The 18,020-nt window shown below is 39.7% G+C and overlaps 1 protein-coding gene across 3 annotated transcripts in view; it reads left to right on the top strand.

The window, feature by feature from the left end:
- Positions 1–2,841: 2,841 nt before the first annotated feature.
- NUP133 (nucleoporin 133) overlaps positions 2,842–18,020 on the top strand; it is a 56,885-nt gene continuing 41,706 nt past the window's right edge. For all 3 annotated transcript variants that reach the window (XM_058696089.1, XM_058696090.1, XM_058696088.1), the window contains exons 1-8: positions 2,842–3,116; positions 5,644–5,762; positions 7,753–7,856; positions 9,196–9,303; positions 10,961–11,095; positions 11,718–11,888; positions 13,506–13,661; positions 14,227–14,297. In XM_058696089.1, coding sequence (XP_058552072.1) covers positions 2,935–3,116; positions 5,644–5,762; positions 7,753–7,856; positions 9,196–9,303; positions 10,961–11,095; positions 11,718–11,888; positions 13,506–13,661; positions 14,227–14,297 — 1,046 coding nt within the window. In that variant the 5' untranslated portion in view covers positions 2,842–2,934. The remainder of the gene's footprint in view (positions 3,117–5,643; positions 5,763–7,752; positions 7,857–9,195; positions 9,304–10,960; positions 11,096–11,717; positions 11,889–13,505; positions 13,662–14,226; positions 14,298–18,020) is intronic.

Genomic DNA, 18,020 nt, shown 5'->3' with positions numbered 1-18,020 from the left:
AAGGAGTATAGGACAACTACCTTGTAAATGTTCCTTTGGGGGTGTTCTCCGTGATTTATACATCATGGTAGCATGGTAATCTATTCATTCAACTCATTCGAGAAACATTGATCATCCTCTATTTTGTTAGGTCCTATGCTAATAAAGGACCAGTGCCCCCCTCCTGAAACTAACCTGTGGGTCACCAAAGTGCAGCCTGCTGCCTGATTCATACGGCCTGCAAGCTAAGGATGGTTTTTACAGTTTTAAATGGTTTTTAAAAATTCAAAAGAAAAACATCTCATAACACATCAAAGTTCTCTGAAGTTCAAACTTCAGTGTCCATAAACAGAGTTTTATTGGACCACAGCCAACTTGTGAGCAGTTGCAACAGACCGTACGGCCTGCAAGCAGGTGCTCTCTGGCCCTTGACAGCTTGCTGACTGCAGAACTAATGGAAACAATATGCGTGCTTCCCCGCTCGAAGGACTTGGAAAGCTGCAACGAAATTTAGCATTCTCTCAAGAAGTTCCACTGGCATTAGAGGGCAATTAAATGAATACCTTGGACACTGGCTGGGGCATGGATGATTTCCATGATGAGTTCTCCATTGTTTCCCTGCCTTTCCATTTTAATATTATCACCATTATGTTGGTGATAATGGAAGTCTAACAATTCCGCCACAGTCACGGGATGTAGTTCTGGCTACTATCCTCTTGTTCATTGCAGTGATTACTACCACATAAATCAAAGTTTGGTCTTAACTGGAAGGGCAGTACTTTAGGAAGGGTGTACAGAAGGGAGGAACGGGTTGAGGTTGAGCATCTCACACTTATACTTACATGTCTATACTTAGGAGGTACTTTATTTCAGTTAAAAAAAAAATGGGCTCGTATTGGACATACTATTTTTTGACCAATCTGCTTTTTAAAGTTTGATATTTTCCTATATCCTTTAAGTATTCATTACACATATCTACATGTAGTCTTTTTAACCATATAGAATTCTATAATGCGAATATACTATAAATCTATCATTGGGTATCCTTCTATATTCCTTGCTATTATAAACAATACTATCTTTGTTATGATGTGATTTGTTCAGATAAACTTCTAAAACTTCAGATAAATTTCTAATTGCCAAGTTTAAGGAGCACATACAAGTTATAAGGCTTTTTGATAGACTGTCTGCTTAAAAGACTGTACTAACGTATAAAAATCTCACCAGAAGTGTATACATCAGCGCCTCTTCCCCCCACAGCCTTTCAACATGAGCTATTTTCATTTTTTAAAACCTTCCAGCTAATTCAACTGGCAAATAATACTGATGGATGGTTTGATTTGCATCTCTTAATAATTACTAGTGAAGTTGAAGACCTTTTCATTGTTTTTGGTCATTTGTAGTCTTTGACTTAATGCTAGCTCATGCCCTTCGTACATTTCCATCTTTTCCTATTGGGGTAGCTTGCTTTCTCTTACTGATTTTCTTTAAAGAGTATTATTTATTGGAAATGCTGGTTTTCAGCTTGTTTGCCCTCACTATGTTTGTGTTTTTTGACATCCACAAATATAGTCATATCTATATTATCTAATTCTCACAAGTGAGTACTATTCGTAATCTAATAAAGGCTCAAAAAGGTGACACAGACAGCAAATAGCAGAGGTGATTTGAAGCAAGTCCCATTTGATTCGAGTCTATGCACTCAATTACTACACCAGTCGTTATCAAAATGTCCCCAGATGGCAGCATCACCAACACCTGGAAACTTGTTAGAAATGTAAACACGCAAGCCTTAGCCCAGACCTAGGACTCAGACGCTGTGGGTAGGCAGCAATGCGGCTTAACAAGCCCTCCAGTTGATGAAGCACCCTTGAGTGTGAGAGCCACCGCACTACGCTATCCCCTCCTTCTTGATTTCCCCGTATGAGAGACTATACTATTTAAAATGAGGCCCAAAGTAAGGAAATGAATTTTTTTTTTTTAATTAGGAAATGGCAGCCACTAGGAAAATGTCGCATCCTCGGTAGTGATAAAGAAGCACTCCGCTGCCCCCAAGGCATAGTCCTGAGTATCTACTGTTTCACTGGCCCTCCCCACCATACACTGCGGGAGGCTGACATCCATGGACTGTACTCAGGAGCCACAGTGTACCAGCCTGTTGCAGTGGCGGGAAGTGTGAATGACTCTAGGGTAGCGCTCTTATTTTTGACTTGGGTGATCGGCCAATTTTACCAAGTAGGGCAGAGGTGGTAGGAGAGGGGTCCAAAAGGAAAACAAGAATTTAGCAGGTGTATTGTGAGGAGTCTGCAGGACATGCAGGGCAAAGTGTTAGGAGCCCTCAGTTTTTGACCAAGATCCGGGATAGAGGTGGACTTGGGGTGTTACTAGCGTGGATGAGACAGTGCGGGGCTGAATGGGGAATGACAAACCTAGAGACCAACAAATACAACGCTAAGAGTGAAACCAGTGACAGCTTTTCGGTTTTTCTCCCTTCTCAGCGACGGACACTTTCCAGTTCCCCAAGAGGCTCAGAAAAGACCAGCGTGCAGAGAGGCTTTGCCTTCAGGGTGCTAGCGGGCCAGCCCCACCCACCGGAGTCGAGAAGGGCACCTGGCTTTCCAGTTTCACTTCTCCGGAGGCTAGAGACACCCGCCAGCTGCCTAGAACCCTCCACACTAGTCACCGCTGTGATCACGCCTCGCGGCGGGACCCTACCCTCTGACGTCATTACGGCGCGCCCCCTTCCAAACAGCCCCCACCACGCCCCGCGCCTCGGCGCTGCCCTTTGACGTCTGACCGCGCGCTCTCCCCCGCCACCTCGACCACGCCCCGCGGCTCGGCGCCGTGCTTTTAACGTCATCAGCGCGCGCCCTCCCGCTCCCGGGTGTTCAAGCTCCGCGCGCGAGCCGAGTTTCAGCCCGACAGGCGGAGTATCCGTCGCCTCTCCTTTCCGTCATGTTCCCGGCCGTCTCCTCTCCGCGGACACCGGGGCCCGGGACTCGAAGGGGCCCGCTGGCCGGAGTCGGGCCGGGCTCCACGCCCCGGGCGACAAGCAGGAAAGGTCTATCCCTGGGGTCTGCAGTCAGCTCCCCGGCGCTCTTTTCGCCGGTCGGCCGGCGTAGCTCGCTGAGCTCGCGGTAGGTGATCGTCCCCGGTTGGGTCTGGTGAACAATAGACTTAGTGGGCCTGATGGGGTAGTGTCTCCAGACGCCTTCGGAACGCGGAGGAGGGGGCGGGGAGGTAATGCCAAGGCTGGGGGAACTAGACCTTCGCCATCTTTGCGAGCCTCAGTTTAATTCATCGCTTAAGCCTTCACTTTGCACTTTTCATGGAATTACCTCTGTGTATAAGTGAACAAATTGGATTTCAGTCAGTGGTTACCTGCCTCCTTACTACCCCCGTCTTCCATTGTAAGTCAGTCATGATTCATCTGGTGAAATGGCAATAATAGGCGACCTGAGCCTGCTTCTCTTAAGGCCAAATGAATCAATACGAAAACCCTCGACGACGGTGGGAATGAGGATCTCCAATTCTGGAAAGTGATGTTATGCCTAACATAGTTACTGCCATTAATATCTGCTGACTGATAATTACATGACTTTTAGCAAATGAAGTTATCTTTGCAGCTAAATTAATAGGGGAAAGTCTTTCCTAGCAGTGAGATAAGAATAGTAGTTTTGTTCCCAAATAAAAAGTGTGGCACATCAGTCCACGTCATTCCTTAAACCATACTCTGCATCCCGCTTTCATAATTAATCTAGAACTTTAGAAGGTAACATGTTTCTGAGTAGTTCATCTACGAATTCATCTACGAAAAAAAAATTTTCCTTTGCAAGAAAAGTGTAATATTGGGTCTTGAACTTATAGTTAAAATTTATCTATAGATGCTTGCAATACTTTAAAGGAGAAATGATTTTTAATTTTTTTTTTAAATTTTTTTAACGTTTTATTTATTTTTGAGACAGGGAGAGACAGAGCATGAACAGGGGAGGGTCAGAGAGAGGAAGACACAGAATCTGAAACAGGCTCCAGGCTCTGAGCTGTCAGCACAGAGCCCGACGCGGGGCTGGAACTCACGGAGGCGAGATCATGACCTGAGCCGAAGTCAGCCGCTTAACCGACTGAGCCACCCAGGCGCCCCGATTTTTAATTTTTTTTAAGTTTATTTTACTTACTTTGAGAGAGAGTGTGCACAGGAGGGGCAGAGAGAGAGAGAATCCCAAGGCTCCACACTGTCATCTCAGAGCCCGATGTGGGGCTCAAACTCCCCAACGGTGAGATCATGACCTGAGCAGAAAAGAGGATTCGGTTGTTTAACCCGCTGAGCCACCCGGGTGCTCCAAGGAGACATGATTTTTAAAGAATTCACTGCATCTTTGACTTTTACATCTCGAAAGTGCTCTTCAAAGTGGTGATCTTGTCAGTGTTTTTTTTACTACCTTTGAGAAAAGTAAAGCTGTACTTTATTTAATGCGTTTTGTTTCAAATCTCTTTTTACCTTCCAGTGATCATTTAAAGAAAAATCTTTGTTGTAATACTCTCAAGAAACAAAGCTCACTTAATCCTCATGATAAGAGATGGAATAAATTTTATACTGGTAACTTTACATTATTTTTTGAATGTTGACAAGGTGAAAAGATCTAATTTCTACACTGTATCTGCTATTAAAGAACAGGTAACAGCAGATACTCATGACCCTATTTAATTTCTTAAGTACAGAAATTTGGTAGATTTCATGTAATCCTAGAGCTGATGAGGGCCAAATGGGTGAAGGGGAGCGAGAGGTACAGGCTTCCAGTTAGGAAATGGGTAAATAATGGTGATGAAAAGTACAGCCTAGGGAATATAGTCAACAGTACTGTAATAGGGTTGCGTGGTGACAGATGGTAACTCCTTGTGAGCATAGCATAGAGTTTCGAATCACCATGTTGTACATCTGAAACTAAAGTAACGTGTGTCAGTTATACTTCAATTAAAAAAAATTCTAGGGGCACCTGGGTGGCTCAGGTGGTTAAGCATCTGACTTCGGCTCAGGTCACGATCTCATGGTCTGTGAGTTCAAGCCCTGCGTCAGGCTCTGTGCTGACAGCTCGGAGCTTGGAGCCTGCTTTGGATTCTGTGTCTCCCTCTCTCTCCGCCCTCCCCCACTTGTGCTCTGTCTCTCTCTCTCTCTCTCTCAAAAACAAATAAACATTAAAAAAAAAATTCCAGAGCTGATGAGAGCTGAAAGATGATCTAATCCAATGTTTGTAAAACTTTTTGGCCACAGTGTAGGATAAATTCTAGTTTATATTCTATTTTATTTTTCAGAAATGTTAATTGAGACCCTCACAGTGACCCACAATTTGGAAAATGCTGATCTAGTCCAACCTTTGTATTACATAGCGAAGGATACAGTCATATAAAGAGTTTAAGTGAATGGAGCATGCATCTGATTACTAGAGCATAAGAGTCAGAAGCCAAATTTTCCTATATCCTGTCAGTCTTTTTTTAATGTAAAATATATTTACACAGTACACATGAGCCAGAGTTTTCTTTTACTGCTACAGCTCATTTTTTTTCTTGTTTATCAAAGATCTTTTCTTTATATGAAAATAGTACATAAAAGTAAGCATAACGGAAAATTTTAAATATGATGCAAGTTGTATGGTCTCTTTTCTTTAGAGGAACACCTACACGAATACTGCCACACCACTGTGTAACTGAGTCTATGAACTATGATGTGAAAACATTTGGATCTTCTCTCCCTGTTAAAGTAATGGAAGCCCTAACATTGGCTGAAGGTGAGTGTCATTTCCATTTGCCTATATTAGCAATTCAGAATGAAGCCTGTCCCTGGGTCCGAGATTGAAATTTGTGCTTTTTCTGGTATACCTTCACTTAAATGGGGTAGAAACAGGTAACATTTGGTTTTCCATGAATTGCAAAATATAATAAATTTGAGAAGCAGAATGAGTCCATTGTTAGCACAGATTACTTCTTCAGTGGTCGTAAACACTGCATATGCAAAACTCAGTCCAATTTCAAAATTTGATTGCGAGTGTCATGTTATGAGTATGGGTATAATAACCACTCCGTCATGTTATGAGTATGGGTATAATAACGTTATTGTAAGATCAAGTCTTACCTCCATTTCTGGATCCTTTGTAGTATCCCAGAGGCTATATGTACACATTTATGTTATCAGCGTAAAGTACCTTCAGGAGATTCTGTTGGCAGAGAATTAGAGTGGGAGTTTGGAAGATGCAGTCACGCAAGCGTCAGAAAGGCAACAGTAAGGATAAGGGGTTGGGTGACTGGCAGAACAAAGTTCACAGCATCCTCCATGATCTGCCCAAGTCATTTTTATTTATGATTCAATTCTAGATTTCTGTGATTTTTTTGGAACAGTGTTTTTCAAACTGTAGGTAGTGACTGAAATCAGTTTAGTGGTTCATGGCCAGCACTTAAAAAAATTGAAAGCAAAACATCAGAGTGCGTTTTATGTCATAATGTTACATAAGTTTTGTGTGTTTTACTTAAATTACATGTGAATGCATCATGATATAAAATATATTTCATATTGTGAATGATGGTCAAATAAGTTTAAAGTACTCCATTCTAGAAGGAATATTTCTCATCAACTTGAACTACGTATCTTGCCTGTGAGACCTTGGGAACCCAGGTACAGAGGTTTCCAGACAACTAAACTTCCACTGTAACCTCCATCATGTACTTTTCTTGTTTTAATTATATATAGCATGTATTATATTTTTCTTTAGTCCTCTAAAAATTTCAGCTCAAATAGTATTTAAACCTTTTAACATACTCCTGGTTCATGCCACCAGACTGTTAATAACAAATAGTACACAGCCTCAGAGGAGAGAGTCCCTCAAAATCAAGATGTGTAAACTTAAGGGTGTGTAAACTTGAAGAACTTTTCCGAATATGGAAACCTACCAAGTGCTGTGTGTTAAGTCAGGGACCCCACAGGTTTACCAGTAGAGTCTTTGGAGCTGCTATATTGCTTTCAGGAAATGAAAATATTGAACAGATACTCTAGTTCAGCAAAAGCCCACACTTAGCCTAGGCATGATTTAGTATTTTAGCTTGTAGATTATTGATGCCTTTTATTTTGCCCTTCTACCCTGCTTTAGGCAAAGAGCAGAGATCAAATTAATTAAGTTTCCAGGGCTAACACACTTAACTGAGGTTTACCACCAGTGCTTATGACAGCAATATACTAATTTAGTTTTGTCACTTACTATGGAATGCAACCCTTGATGTCTACGTATAATGAAGTGATTTATCAAACTTTTAAAGAAGGTATTTGAAAGTCATGTTCTTTTGAAGGAATAATTTTTTCTTGAAATTCTTTATATATTTAATGAGAGAGATTATTATTTGCATTGCTGTATCAAAATAAAATTATGAATGTTACTAAATATTGTAGAAAGTAAGATACTTGTTTATGGCCACTATTAAAAGATAGTAAACCTAAGGCCAAAATATAAAAGGCTAAAAGTGGTTATCAAAGTTAAATGGCTCTCTTGTTTTGGATATTAATAACTCTAACTCTTGAATTACTCAAGGGCATTTTTTTCATATGAATGAATCTTTTTTATCTGTGGTAATTACTTTTTTTTTTTTCAATAAAGAATGTATCCATAAAGAAGATCTTGGTATAAGGAATTTTAACAGTTTTTCTTTTCTGTTTCTTTTTTTTTGTTGTTACAGTTTTTCTTACTCGTTCTTTGAGGTTAAATATGTAAGTTATGTACTTTTTTTTTTTAGTTGATGATCAGCTGACTGTTCACATAGATGAAGGTGGATGGGCTTGTCTGGTCTGCAAAGAGAAACTCATTATTTGGAAGATTGCTCTGTCACCTATTACTAAGGTAATGGCTCTTGAGAGAGCTAGAAGGAGAAGAGGAAAGGATTACCAGTTGGCTCTTAATTTTTACTCTAAATTTTTAGAGTTGTTGGAGGACACAATCTGAATTTACTCATTAGATTTGCATTTTCGTAGTGGTATGAATTACAGAGCATACATTCACATTTTTATGTTGGGAAAAAAAGTTTCTCCCCTTTCATAATTTTAAATAGGATCCATGTTATTAAAATTTTTAGTGAGTGTTATGAATGCCATGCCAGTCTGCCTAATGAAGTTGAAGAATAAATACTGCCCACATTAGCTAATGAACTGAGCTTATTTCTTTTTTTAATTTTTTTCTTTTGAGAGAGAGAGTGAGGGAGAATCTTAAGCAGGCTCCATGCTGAGTGCAGAGCTCAGTCCCACGTGATTGATGCTGGGCTCAATCCCATGAACCTGGTGTCATGATCTGCGCTGATATCAAGAGTCGGATGCTTAACTGACTGAGCCATCCAGGCGCCCCTGAGGTTATATATTTCTAAGATAGGACTATGATTCACTGAGTCTACTGAATGGTGTTTAATGGGAAAAAAATGATACCAATTTTAGCAATTGCTAGTTTAACTTTCAGTTGTCGGTTTCTCACATGGGATTATCATTTGCGTTTCTAGGAACTTATCCTCAGCAACCTATTTTCCTGTCTGTTCCAGATGAGGCATACTCTCTTGCAACCACTCACTGGTCACTGTTACTGGGCCATCGTTCTGTTGGACCTGGGGATTCTTGCTTACTTAAACTCTTCATGTCTGCTGGCCTCTGTACTTCTGCCTAGAAGATAGTATTTGTAGTTAAGAGCATAGGTGAGGGAAAGTTGTGGGGGCCATGAAGAGTTAGCAGCAGGAGCCTGATATTTGGCTGAGGCTAAGAAATATTTTCTAGACACCTTGGTATAATTAATTGCTCTGTAGTCATGCTGATTTTAGATGTCAAATAAATCAAGACTAGACTGGGAAAATTCCATAGGAAGCCTACATACTTCTTTAAGGGAAGTATGACTTCTCTTAAGTCTTGCAGACTTTTTTTAGTCTAGAAAGATACTGGGCTAGTTGATGTTCAGAGTCTGGTCTAGCTCTTAAGTTTTTCTGATTCTATATCTCTTAAAATATTTTGCTTTAAAATGACTGAAGGGCCTGATGAAAAGCTGATCAAAAAGATGTGAGAAAAAAGTACGTTTGTAGAATGATATTTCCAGCAATGACTCAGATTCTGAAATGTACAGGGAAGGGAAATCATGAAGTCGGGGTGCATATGCAAAGAATCGGTTTGATGTGAAAGATTTTTTTTTGTTTGGGTTTGTTCTTTAGTTATCTGTTTGCAAAGAGCTTCAGCTGCCACCAAGTGACTTCCACTGGAGTGCTGACTTGGTGGCTCTCTCTTATTCTGCTACCTCAGGTGAAGCACATTCTACTCAGGTAGGTGACTTAAATGCTTGATGTGTGTGTGTGTGTGTGTGTGTGTGTGTGTGTGTGTGTATTTTTTTTTTTTTAATTTAAATAAGGGAAGTTGTAACATTGGAGGAATTATCCAATCAACATTATCCAAGTTGATTCAGAGACATAACTGTAAAGCTACAGGAATCAAGATACTAGTATTGGCAAAGAGGTAGACACCTAAGGGCAACTGAACAGAATAGAGAGTGCAGATACAGATCAACAAAGAGGTGTCCCTTTGGTCTTTAACAGAGCTGCAGTAGCAAGTCAGTGAAGTAAGGGTAGTCTTTGCGGCAAATGGTGCTGGGACCATTGGGCATCCTTATGCAAAAAACAAAACAAAAAAACACCTCATACCGTATACAGAGGTTAACTCAAAATGGATCATAGGTCTAGATGTAAAATGTTTAGAAGAAAACAGGAGAAAATCATGACGTGGCGTTAGACAAAGAGTTTTGGGAAATCACCGAAAGCATGATTCATAAAAGAAAAAAATAGATAAGGCAGACTTTATCAAAATTAGAAACTTGGTGTCAGAGACACTGACAAGAAAATGAAGAGACAAGCTACAGACTGGGAGAGAATCTTTCCAAGTCATATATCCAACAGAGGACTTCTATCTAGAATGTAAAACAAACTCTGAAAGCTTAATAAGAAAACAAACAATGCAGTTTAAAAACAGGGCACAGGACTTGAACAGACACTTTATCAAAGAGGATGTAAGGATGTCACAGAGATGTTCACATCATTAGTCATTAGAGAAATGCAAATCAAAACTAGAGTGAGATATCACAGTACTACATTTTACAGTGGCTGAAATACAAAGTACTTGAACTGGCAAGTGCTGACAAGGATGTAGAGCAACTGGAAATTGTGCATTGTTGGTGGGAACGCAAAGTGGTACAGCTACTTGACTTTCACTTTCTAGTAGTTAAAATACACTTGCTGTTTTGACCCAACAGTTCCATTCTTGGCTGTTTACCTCAGAGAAATTAAAACTTACGTTTACACAAAAAACAGTACATGAATGTTACAGCATTCATATCACATTATTTATGATAGCCAAAGGTGGAAACAACCCAAATGCCCTTTAGCGAGTGAATGAATAAACGAATGGCTTCATCCATAGAATGGAATAGTACTCAGCAGTAAAAAGGAATGAGCTCTTGATACAAGTGACAACCTGGATGTATCTCAGAGACATGCTGAGTGAGATCAATTAGTGCTTAAAGGTTACATTCTGTATAGTTTCATTTGCTTGACATTCTCAGAAAGATGAAACTATGATGATGGAAATAGTGCTTGCCAGGGTTAGGATAGGGGAAAGGTCTGATCATAAAGGGATAGATAGCACTAGGGAGTTTTGGGTGTTAATGGAACTGTGCTGTATTCTTATTGTGGTGGTAGTTACGTGGATCTTTGTGTGTGTTAAAAGTTATAGAACTGCACAGCAAAAGGAAAAGAAAGTCCATTTTATAGTGTGATAATTTTTAAAATACAAAAAAAGAGGTGGTTTTTCCCTCCTAATTTCTCTTAAATAATAAATTGCCCTGTTTTCTTTTTATCAGTGTCACCAGATTGCTAGTTTTAGGGTCCTTCTTTTTACTGTGATTGCTGAGCGTTATGATCTTGTTTCAAGGCTGTTGCTGTCATGGTTGCCACCAGAGAAGGATCCATCCGCTATTGGCCAAGCCTCGCCAGTGAAGACATCTACACAGAGACCTTCGTGGATTTAGGAGGTGATAAGACTTACAGTTTCCTAACAGCAGTGCAGGTATACAATAGATATTCTTTTATATTTATTGGAAAGCTGTAATTTGACTTGGAAGTGAGATGTGAACAACTAAAAATACAGGGTTTTGAATAGACCGTACAGGCCAGAGAGGAATTCAGGAGCCAAGAGAAGAACGTAAGGGTCTAGGATTTGAACAGTTGGGCAAAGGAAAGCCCTTCTCCTAAGACTCTGAAATACCAGTATCGGATAGTAGCCAGCGGTATTCATTTCTTTCAGAAATATTTTCTGATGGTGGCTTTGAAGCCCTTAGACGTTATGAAGTCTGGTTTGCTAAAATACACTCTGTAGGTCGACCAAAGAATAAAATGTGGTACTTGATTTGTTGAACCTGTAATGTGATGAACCTGTAATTTAAAAGTCAGAATTCAGACACTCAATGAAAAAAACAGAATTGCAACTGAAGGTTTCCTATGTAGAATTAGTAGTATTATGTGAATGGATTCGTAAGTAAATCATTTTAATAAAGTTTTCTTTTATTCTTTTAAATCTGTTTTAAGGGAGATGCTAGATCATTTATCTCTGTATCAAAGCATTTTTTGTTAATGTTCTTCATCTTAGTTATAGAAGCTTACTTAACGAATTTCACAATATTTGTTCATAGGGAGAAAGTTTTATTTTGTCCTCATTGGGAAGCCAGCTGATTCGACTGATACCTGAAAGTTTAGGAAAGATTCATCAACATATCCTGCCTCAGGGACAAGGCATGCTTTCAGGAATTGGTCGGAAGGTTTCTTCTCTTTTGGGGATTTTATCTCCAAGTACTGATCTCATCGTAAGTTGATGAAATGACGTTGTTTTATGAGCCTGTTTCTTCATGAAATCATTAAGTTGGAAGTTTCCTATGAAGTTGATATTGCCTCCATATGAACACTAGTGTATGTGAAATAAAACCTTTGATCTTTTCAATGATGCATATTTATTGTGATCAAATGAGATGCCATACTAACCCTCTCACACTGTAACTGTAATATTCTTAAATAAATCATATGGATTCTTTTGAATCTTCGAATTAAAACTGTTTGGTAAAATTATAAATGTGCTTAAGGACCAGTTTTGCTTTTTAGACTTAACCAAAAGTGTGTTCACTCCCATTACTGCAGCTGTTTGTGTGGATGACTCAAATCTGGGTCTGTTGGTTGGGCTTGTGCCTCAGGCTCTGGACTAGTGAAGGGAGGCGGATGGGAGCTCACATTTATGGAGTATGGTGGGTGCTCTGTATTTGTTATCTCAAGTAACAATTACAATCACCTATGATGGAGAGAGCTTTCTCCCCAGTTTGCCAATGAGAATACGGCCTCAGGGATGTCATGTAAGCTGCCTGAGGTTATGTAACGACTCCGTGCCCAGGCACATTAGAATGGAAAGCACATTTTCTTTCTACTGTGCTCTTCCCTTCTAACTTCAGGTTGCTCTCATCATCTGCTTTCTTGATGCTCTTTGAACCTAAAACCTGACCTGTCTGAAAACAAATGGACCATATTCCTTTTTCTCTCCCATTTTCTATACCAAAAGTGTATATAAAACTTACTTCTCTTTTGACCTGTTTATTTCTGTCCATGACCCTGTTTTTTCAGCGACCCAGGTATAAACCTTGATTGTGTGTGTGTGTGTCTCTGTCTCCTTCTTACTTACCAGATACTGTAGATTTGATTTCTGTCATGTCTCATTTTCATCCCTGTCTTTTGCTTCCATTGTTATGCCCTAATCTGTACTCTTGCTAAATTTCCCCTAAGCTCTTGGTGCCAGTTCCGTTCACTCACCGTCAACCTCCTTACCCATTAGTGGCCAGAATCATGGTGACAAGAGAAATGGAGAAAATTAGGGCTTCAGCTCAAAACAGTCGTGTGCCCACCTTAAAAAAAAAACACGTCTGTACTTCATAACCAAGTGTATACTTGAAAAGGCAAAATAATCTGCCTACATGTAACTAACTATACACATCCCTGCCACATTCACTTTCCTGTAACACAGCTCTTGAGTTCAAAAGCCATTGAGAATATCTCCCTTGCTTACTAGGTTTACAAACTCATATTCCCGACTCTCTGCCGTGTGTCCCTCATGTTTCATTTGAGCATTATTTCTACTTGTAACATTGAGCATTATTTCCAATGTGCTGGTTGCTCTTTGAAAGACCTAACAACTTTCCTAACTCCCAACTGTGCTCTTTGTGGGCTGTCTGCTTTCATATTTCTGCCTATGAAAATCTGACCTGGCTTTCAAGGTCCATTTGAGGATCACTCCTTTCTTTGAATCCTAAATGAAGAATTCTGCTAAGATTACTAATAGAATACTCACAAAATATATAAAATTTAGATTTCAGAAAAATAGTTCATTAACATTAGAACTAAAAAAAATCTATAAACTTAACCTTTTTCTTCTCTCCATACAGCTTTCAAGTGTCCTTTGGGATAGAGACAGAGCAAGTTTTTATAGCCTGACAAGTTCAAACATCAGTAAATGGGAATTAGATGATTCTTCAGAAAAACAAGCACATAGTTGGGATATAAACAGAGCTCTGAAGGAAAACATTACTGATGCTATTTGGGTAAGGAACAATAATATTCATTTCTGTAATTCACATTTATGGTTATATGAGAATGCTAGTTTCTCTCATTATTTAGATGACATTGCAATGCACTGTTTTTAGCCATCAGATAAACAGAGAGGGTGCATTCAATCTCTAGAAATAGTGGAACTCACTGATTTACCTAATAATTTTTAAAATGCATCCATTGGGGCGCCTGGGTGGCGCAGTCGGTTAAGCGTCCGACTTCAGCCAGGTCACGATCTCGCGGTCCGTGAGTTCGAGCCCCGCGTCAGGCTCTGGGCTGATGGCTCGGAGCCTGGAGCCTGTTTCCGATTCTGTGTCTCCCTCTCTCTCTGCCCCTCCCCCGTTCATGCTCTGTCTCTCTCTGTCCCAAAAATAAAAAAAAAAAAAAAAAAAAAAAAAAAAGTTGAAAAAAAAAAATTAAAAATAAATAAATAAATAAATAAAATGCATCCATTATTTATTTAATAACTATTTGAACTGTTTAGTAGGTGCTGGGAATACAAAGTTGAAAAGAAATCCTTACACTCCAGGAACTTACGTTATTGATGTTTTCACATAGGGATCTGAGAGTAACTACGAAGCTATTAAAGAAGGGGTCAACGTTCGGTATTTGGATTTGAAGCAGAACTGGTAAGCAGTTAGTTTGTCTCATAAAGAATATAGATCGTTGTTTGGGAAAATAATGTTTATTATAAAATGATGAGCAGTCTTGCTGTCTGTTCTTCTAATGCTAATCCTTTCATACTGTTATACCTCACTCAATGATTTTATGTTTTTTATCTAGAGATGCTGGTTCATTTGACAAATGTAGGCAGTTCTCAGCCTTCAGCTGTGTATTCTTATATTACTTGCCTGCCCTAGTTCAAGACTCATCTTTCCTGCTCTCATGGCTGGGGCTTCTCTTTCTTCGTGCTAAGAAATGCCCTCCCTGCTGCTGTGGGTGCTCCGTGCTGTCCTTCTTCTCTTCTCAGTGGAGATACCAGGCATATTTGTCCACATCTTTTGCTTTAGTAAGCCTGTGTTTGTGGCTGTATTGGAGAAAGGAAGGTGGGGTGAGGTTTTGTCTTGGCAATACACATTAGAACTCAGTTTATAGTCCCAGTGAATTTCCTCTTAGAAACAAGGCTCTAAGTGGTGCTTAAGATCCCAGGTTAGTCTGATAAAGTTAATATATCCTGTCTTACTTAGTTTTAATACCAAAGGTGATATGGAACTTAAAAATCATTCGTAGCATGGCTTCCATGAGAAAGTTCGTAATCAGTGCCAATGTATGACTTGGAATCCTTCAAAACACAACTTACCAGAAGTTAAGGGCAGTTTTTATGTGTTTTAGGGTAATTTAATTTAGTAGAACAAATTCTTATTTCTTGGAAAGATATTATAGTTTTGCTGTATAATTTTTCTCTCTCAGGCTCTTGAGAATGTCAGTAAGATCCTTCTTTATAGTTTCTGAAAACCTTATATAAACTATCAAAGAGGTATAAACAATAGTATATACTGAATTCTCATGTATGGTTCAATTAAATATAGTTTATCTGTTTTCCTTTATCTTTACCAGACTTTCAGAGATTTAGAACTGCTGGTAGGACGCAACCCACGTGGGCATACGATGCAGACATTTTTCCACATACACTTTTCAGAATGGAGACATGGGCTGAAAACAGAAAAGAGAAACATACTTAGGAATTGCTCTACTGGGCCAAACCCGAAGCTCCTTTCCCCCATTTTTGTCATGCTAACAAGATGCTTGTGGGGTTTGCAAGACACGGCTCTTGTTCTCCTTCTGGACCCTCTAGTGATCCATATGCAGTATCTGTGTCTGCATATGTTTCTTCATTTAAGAATAGTGTTTGTTGAGGTGCCTGGGTGGCTCAGTCGGTTAAGTGTCTGACTTCGGCTCAGGTCATGATCTCACGGTTTGTGAGTTCGAGCCCCCGGTCGGGCTCTGTGCTGACAGCTCAGAGCCTGGAGCCTGCTTCGGATTCTGTGTCTCCCTGTCTCTGCCCCTCCCCCACTCACACTCTCTCTCTTTTTCTCTCTCAAAAATAAATAAAAACATCAAAAAAACTTAAAAAAAAAAAAAAAAAGAATAGTGTTTGCCTTCCCAATGCTTATGGATGCTCCTTGATCTGTTGCTCGTTTTGGCCAGGTTTGCAACCAAGGCTTATATTTTCCGTGAGCAGGCTTATAAATTCTTTTACTAGATTATTACTGACACAACTCAGATTCATTTTATTTTATTTTATTTTATTTTATTTTATTTTATTTTATTTTATTATTTTATTTACTTTATTTTATTTTATTTTATTTTATTTTATTTTATTTATTTTATATTTTTTAAGCTAATTTATTTTTGAGAGAGAGGCACAGGTCGGGGAGGGGCAGAGAGAGAGGGAGACACAGAATCTGAAATAGGCTCCAGGCTCTGAGCTGTCAGCACAGAGCCCAGTGCGGGGCTCTAACTCACAAACCATGAGATCATGACCTGAGCCGAAGTCGGACCCTTAACTGATTGAGCCACCTAGGCTCCCCTCAGATAGCTTCATTTCATTCCATTCCATTCCATTCATTTTAATTTTTTTTTTAATGTTTATCTTTGAGAGAGAGAGAGACAGAGTGCGAGTGGGAGAGTAGCAGAGAGAGGGAGACACAGAATCAAAGCAGGCTCCAGGCCCTGAGCTGTCAGCCCAGAGCCCAACGTGGGGCTCAAACTCATGAACCGAACCACAAGATCATGATTTCAGCCAAAGTCGGACGCTTAACTGACTGAGCCACCCAGGTGCCCCTCAGATAGCATTATTCTAGATATGAAGTTGGATTTTTTAAATCATAAATGTATTATGTATGTACTCACATAAAAATTTGTTAAATTTTCGCTGGTTTGCAAAATTTTCATTATCTATTGTTCTGTCATCTCTACTACCTAAAACAGCTTCATGGTTTTTAGAATGTGACAATGTTTTTCTAAAGATGTCAAACCTGGCCTAGCACCACTCTCTAAGGAGTTCTGTTAGATGTGTCTCCATGACTCGGTGGGCGCTCCTTATCACCCAATGATGTAGTCTTTATTTTATTTTTATTTATTTATTTTTTAATGTTAATTTTTAGAGAGAAGGAGAGGTGGAGAGAGAGGGAGAGAGAGAATCCCAAGCAGGTTCCACACTGTCAGTGCAGAGCCCAACACGGGGCTCGAACTCATGAACTGTGAGATCATGACATGAGCAGAAACCAAGAGTTCGACACTTAGCTGACTGAGCCACTGAGGCCCCCTGAGGCAGTCTTTAAAGTAACTTCAACGTAGAGTCTTATCATCGGTGTAACCAACTGTACCTCTGTCCTTGGTATTTTTAAGACTGTATTCTCCAGGAGCTTGCTCGGTTCCTTTTTCGTGTTGTGTTTTGGCAATACTTTTCATCTCTGTGACTTGTTTATTGTATAACTGAAAGTTTGTACTTCCTAGCCCACTTTATGTCACCCATTCCCTCACCCCCCTCCCTTCTGGGGAGTCTTCTTTTGTTTTTGTTCATTTGTTTTGTTTTTAAGATTCTACATGTAAGTGAAATTGTATGGTATTTGTCTTTCTGTGTCTGACTTATTTCACTTAGCATAATACCCTCTAGTTCCATTCATGTTGTCACAGATGGCAGGATCTCATTCTTTTTTATGGCTGGGTAATATTCCGTCGTCTTTATCCATTCATTTGTTAATGGGCACTGGGGTTGATTCCATATCTGAGCTGTTGTAAACAATGCTGAATTAAACATAGGGGTGGGGTGCCTAGGTGGCTCAGTCAGGTAAGCATCTGACTTTGGCTTAGGTCGTGATCTCACCGTTCGTGGGTTCGAGCCCCACATCGGGCTCGCTGCTGTCAGCACAGAGCCCGCTTCAGATCCTTTGTCCTCCTTTCTCTCTGCCCCTCCCCTGCTTGCTCTCTCTCTCTCTCTCTGTCTCAAAATAAAATAAACATAGGGGTGCATATATCTTTTTGAATTAGGGTTTCGTTTTGTTTGGATAAATACCCAATAGTGGAATTATTGGATCATATAGTATTTCAATTTTTAATTTTTCAGGAAACTTCTATACTATTTTCCATAGTGGCTGCACCAGGTTTGCATTACCACCAACAGAGTTTGAGGGCTCCTTTTTCTCCACATCCTCACCAACACTTGTTAATGCTTGTCTTTTTGATTTTAGCCATTCTAATAGGTGTAAGGTATTATCTCATTGTGGTTTTGATATGCATTTCCCTGATGATTACTAATGTTGAGCATCTTTTTATATGGCTGTTGGCCATCTGTGTGTCTTCTTTAGAAAAATGTCTATTCAGGGACACTTGGGTGGCTCAGTTGGTTA

The sequence above is a fragment of the Neofelis nebulosa genome, chromosome 13 (assembly GCF_028018385.1).
Source record: "Neofelis nebulosa isolate mNeoNeb1 chromosome 13, mNeoNeb1.pri, whole genome shotgun sequence".
NCBI lineage: Eukaryota > Metazoa > Chordata > Mammalia > Carnivora > Felidae > Neofelis > Neofelis nebulosa.
Note: the sequence above shows the minus strand (reverse complement) of the source record. Positions and strands in the feature narration are given on the sequence as shown.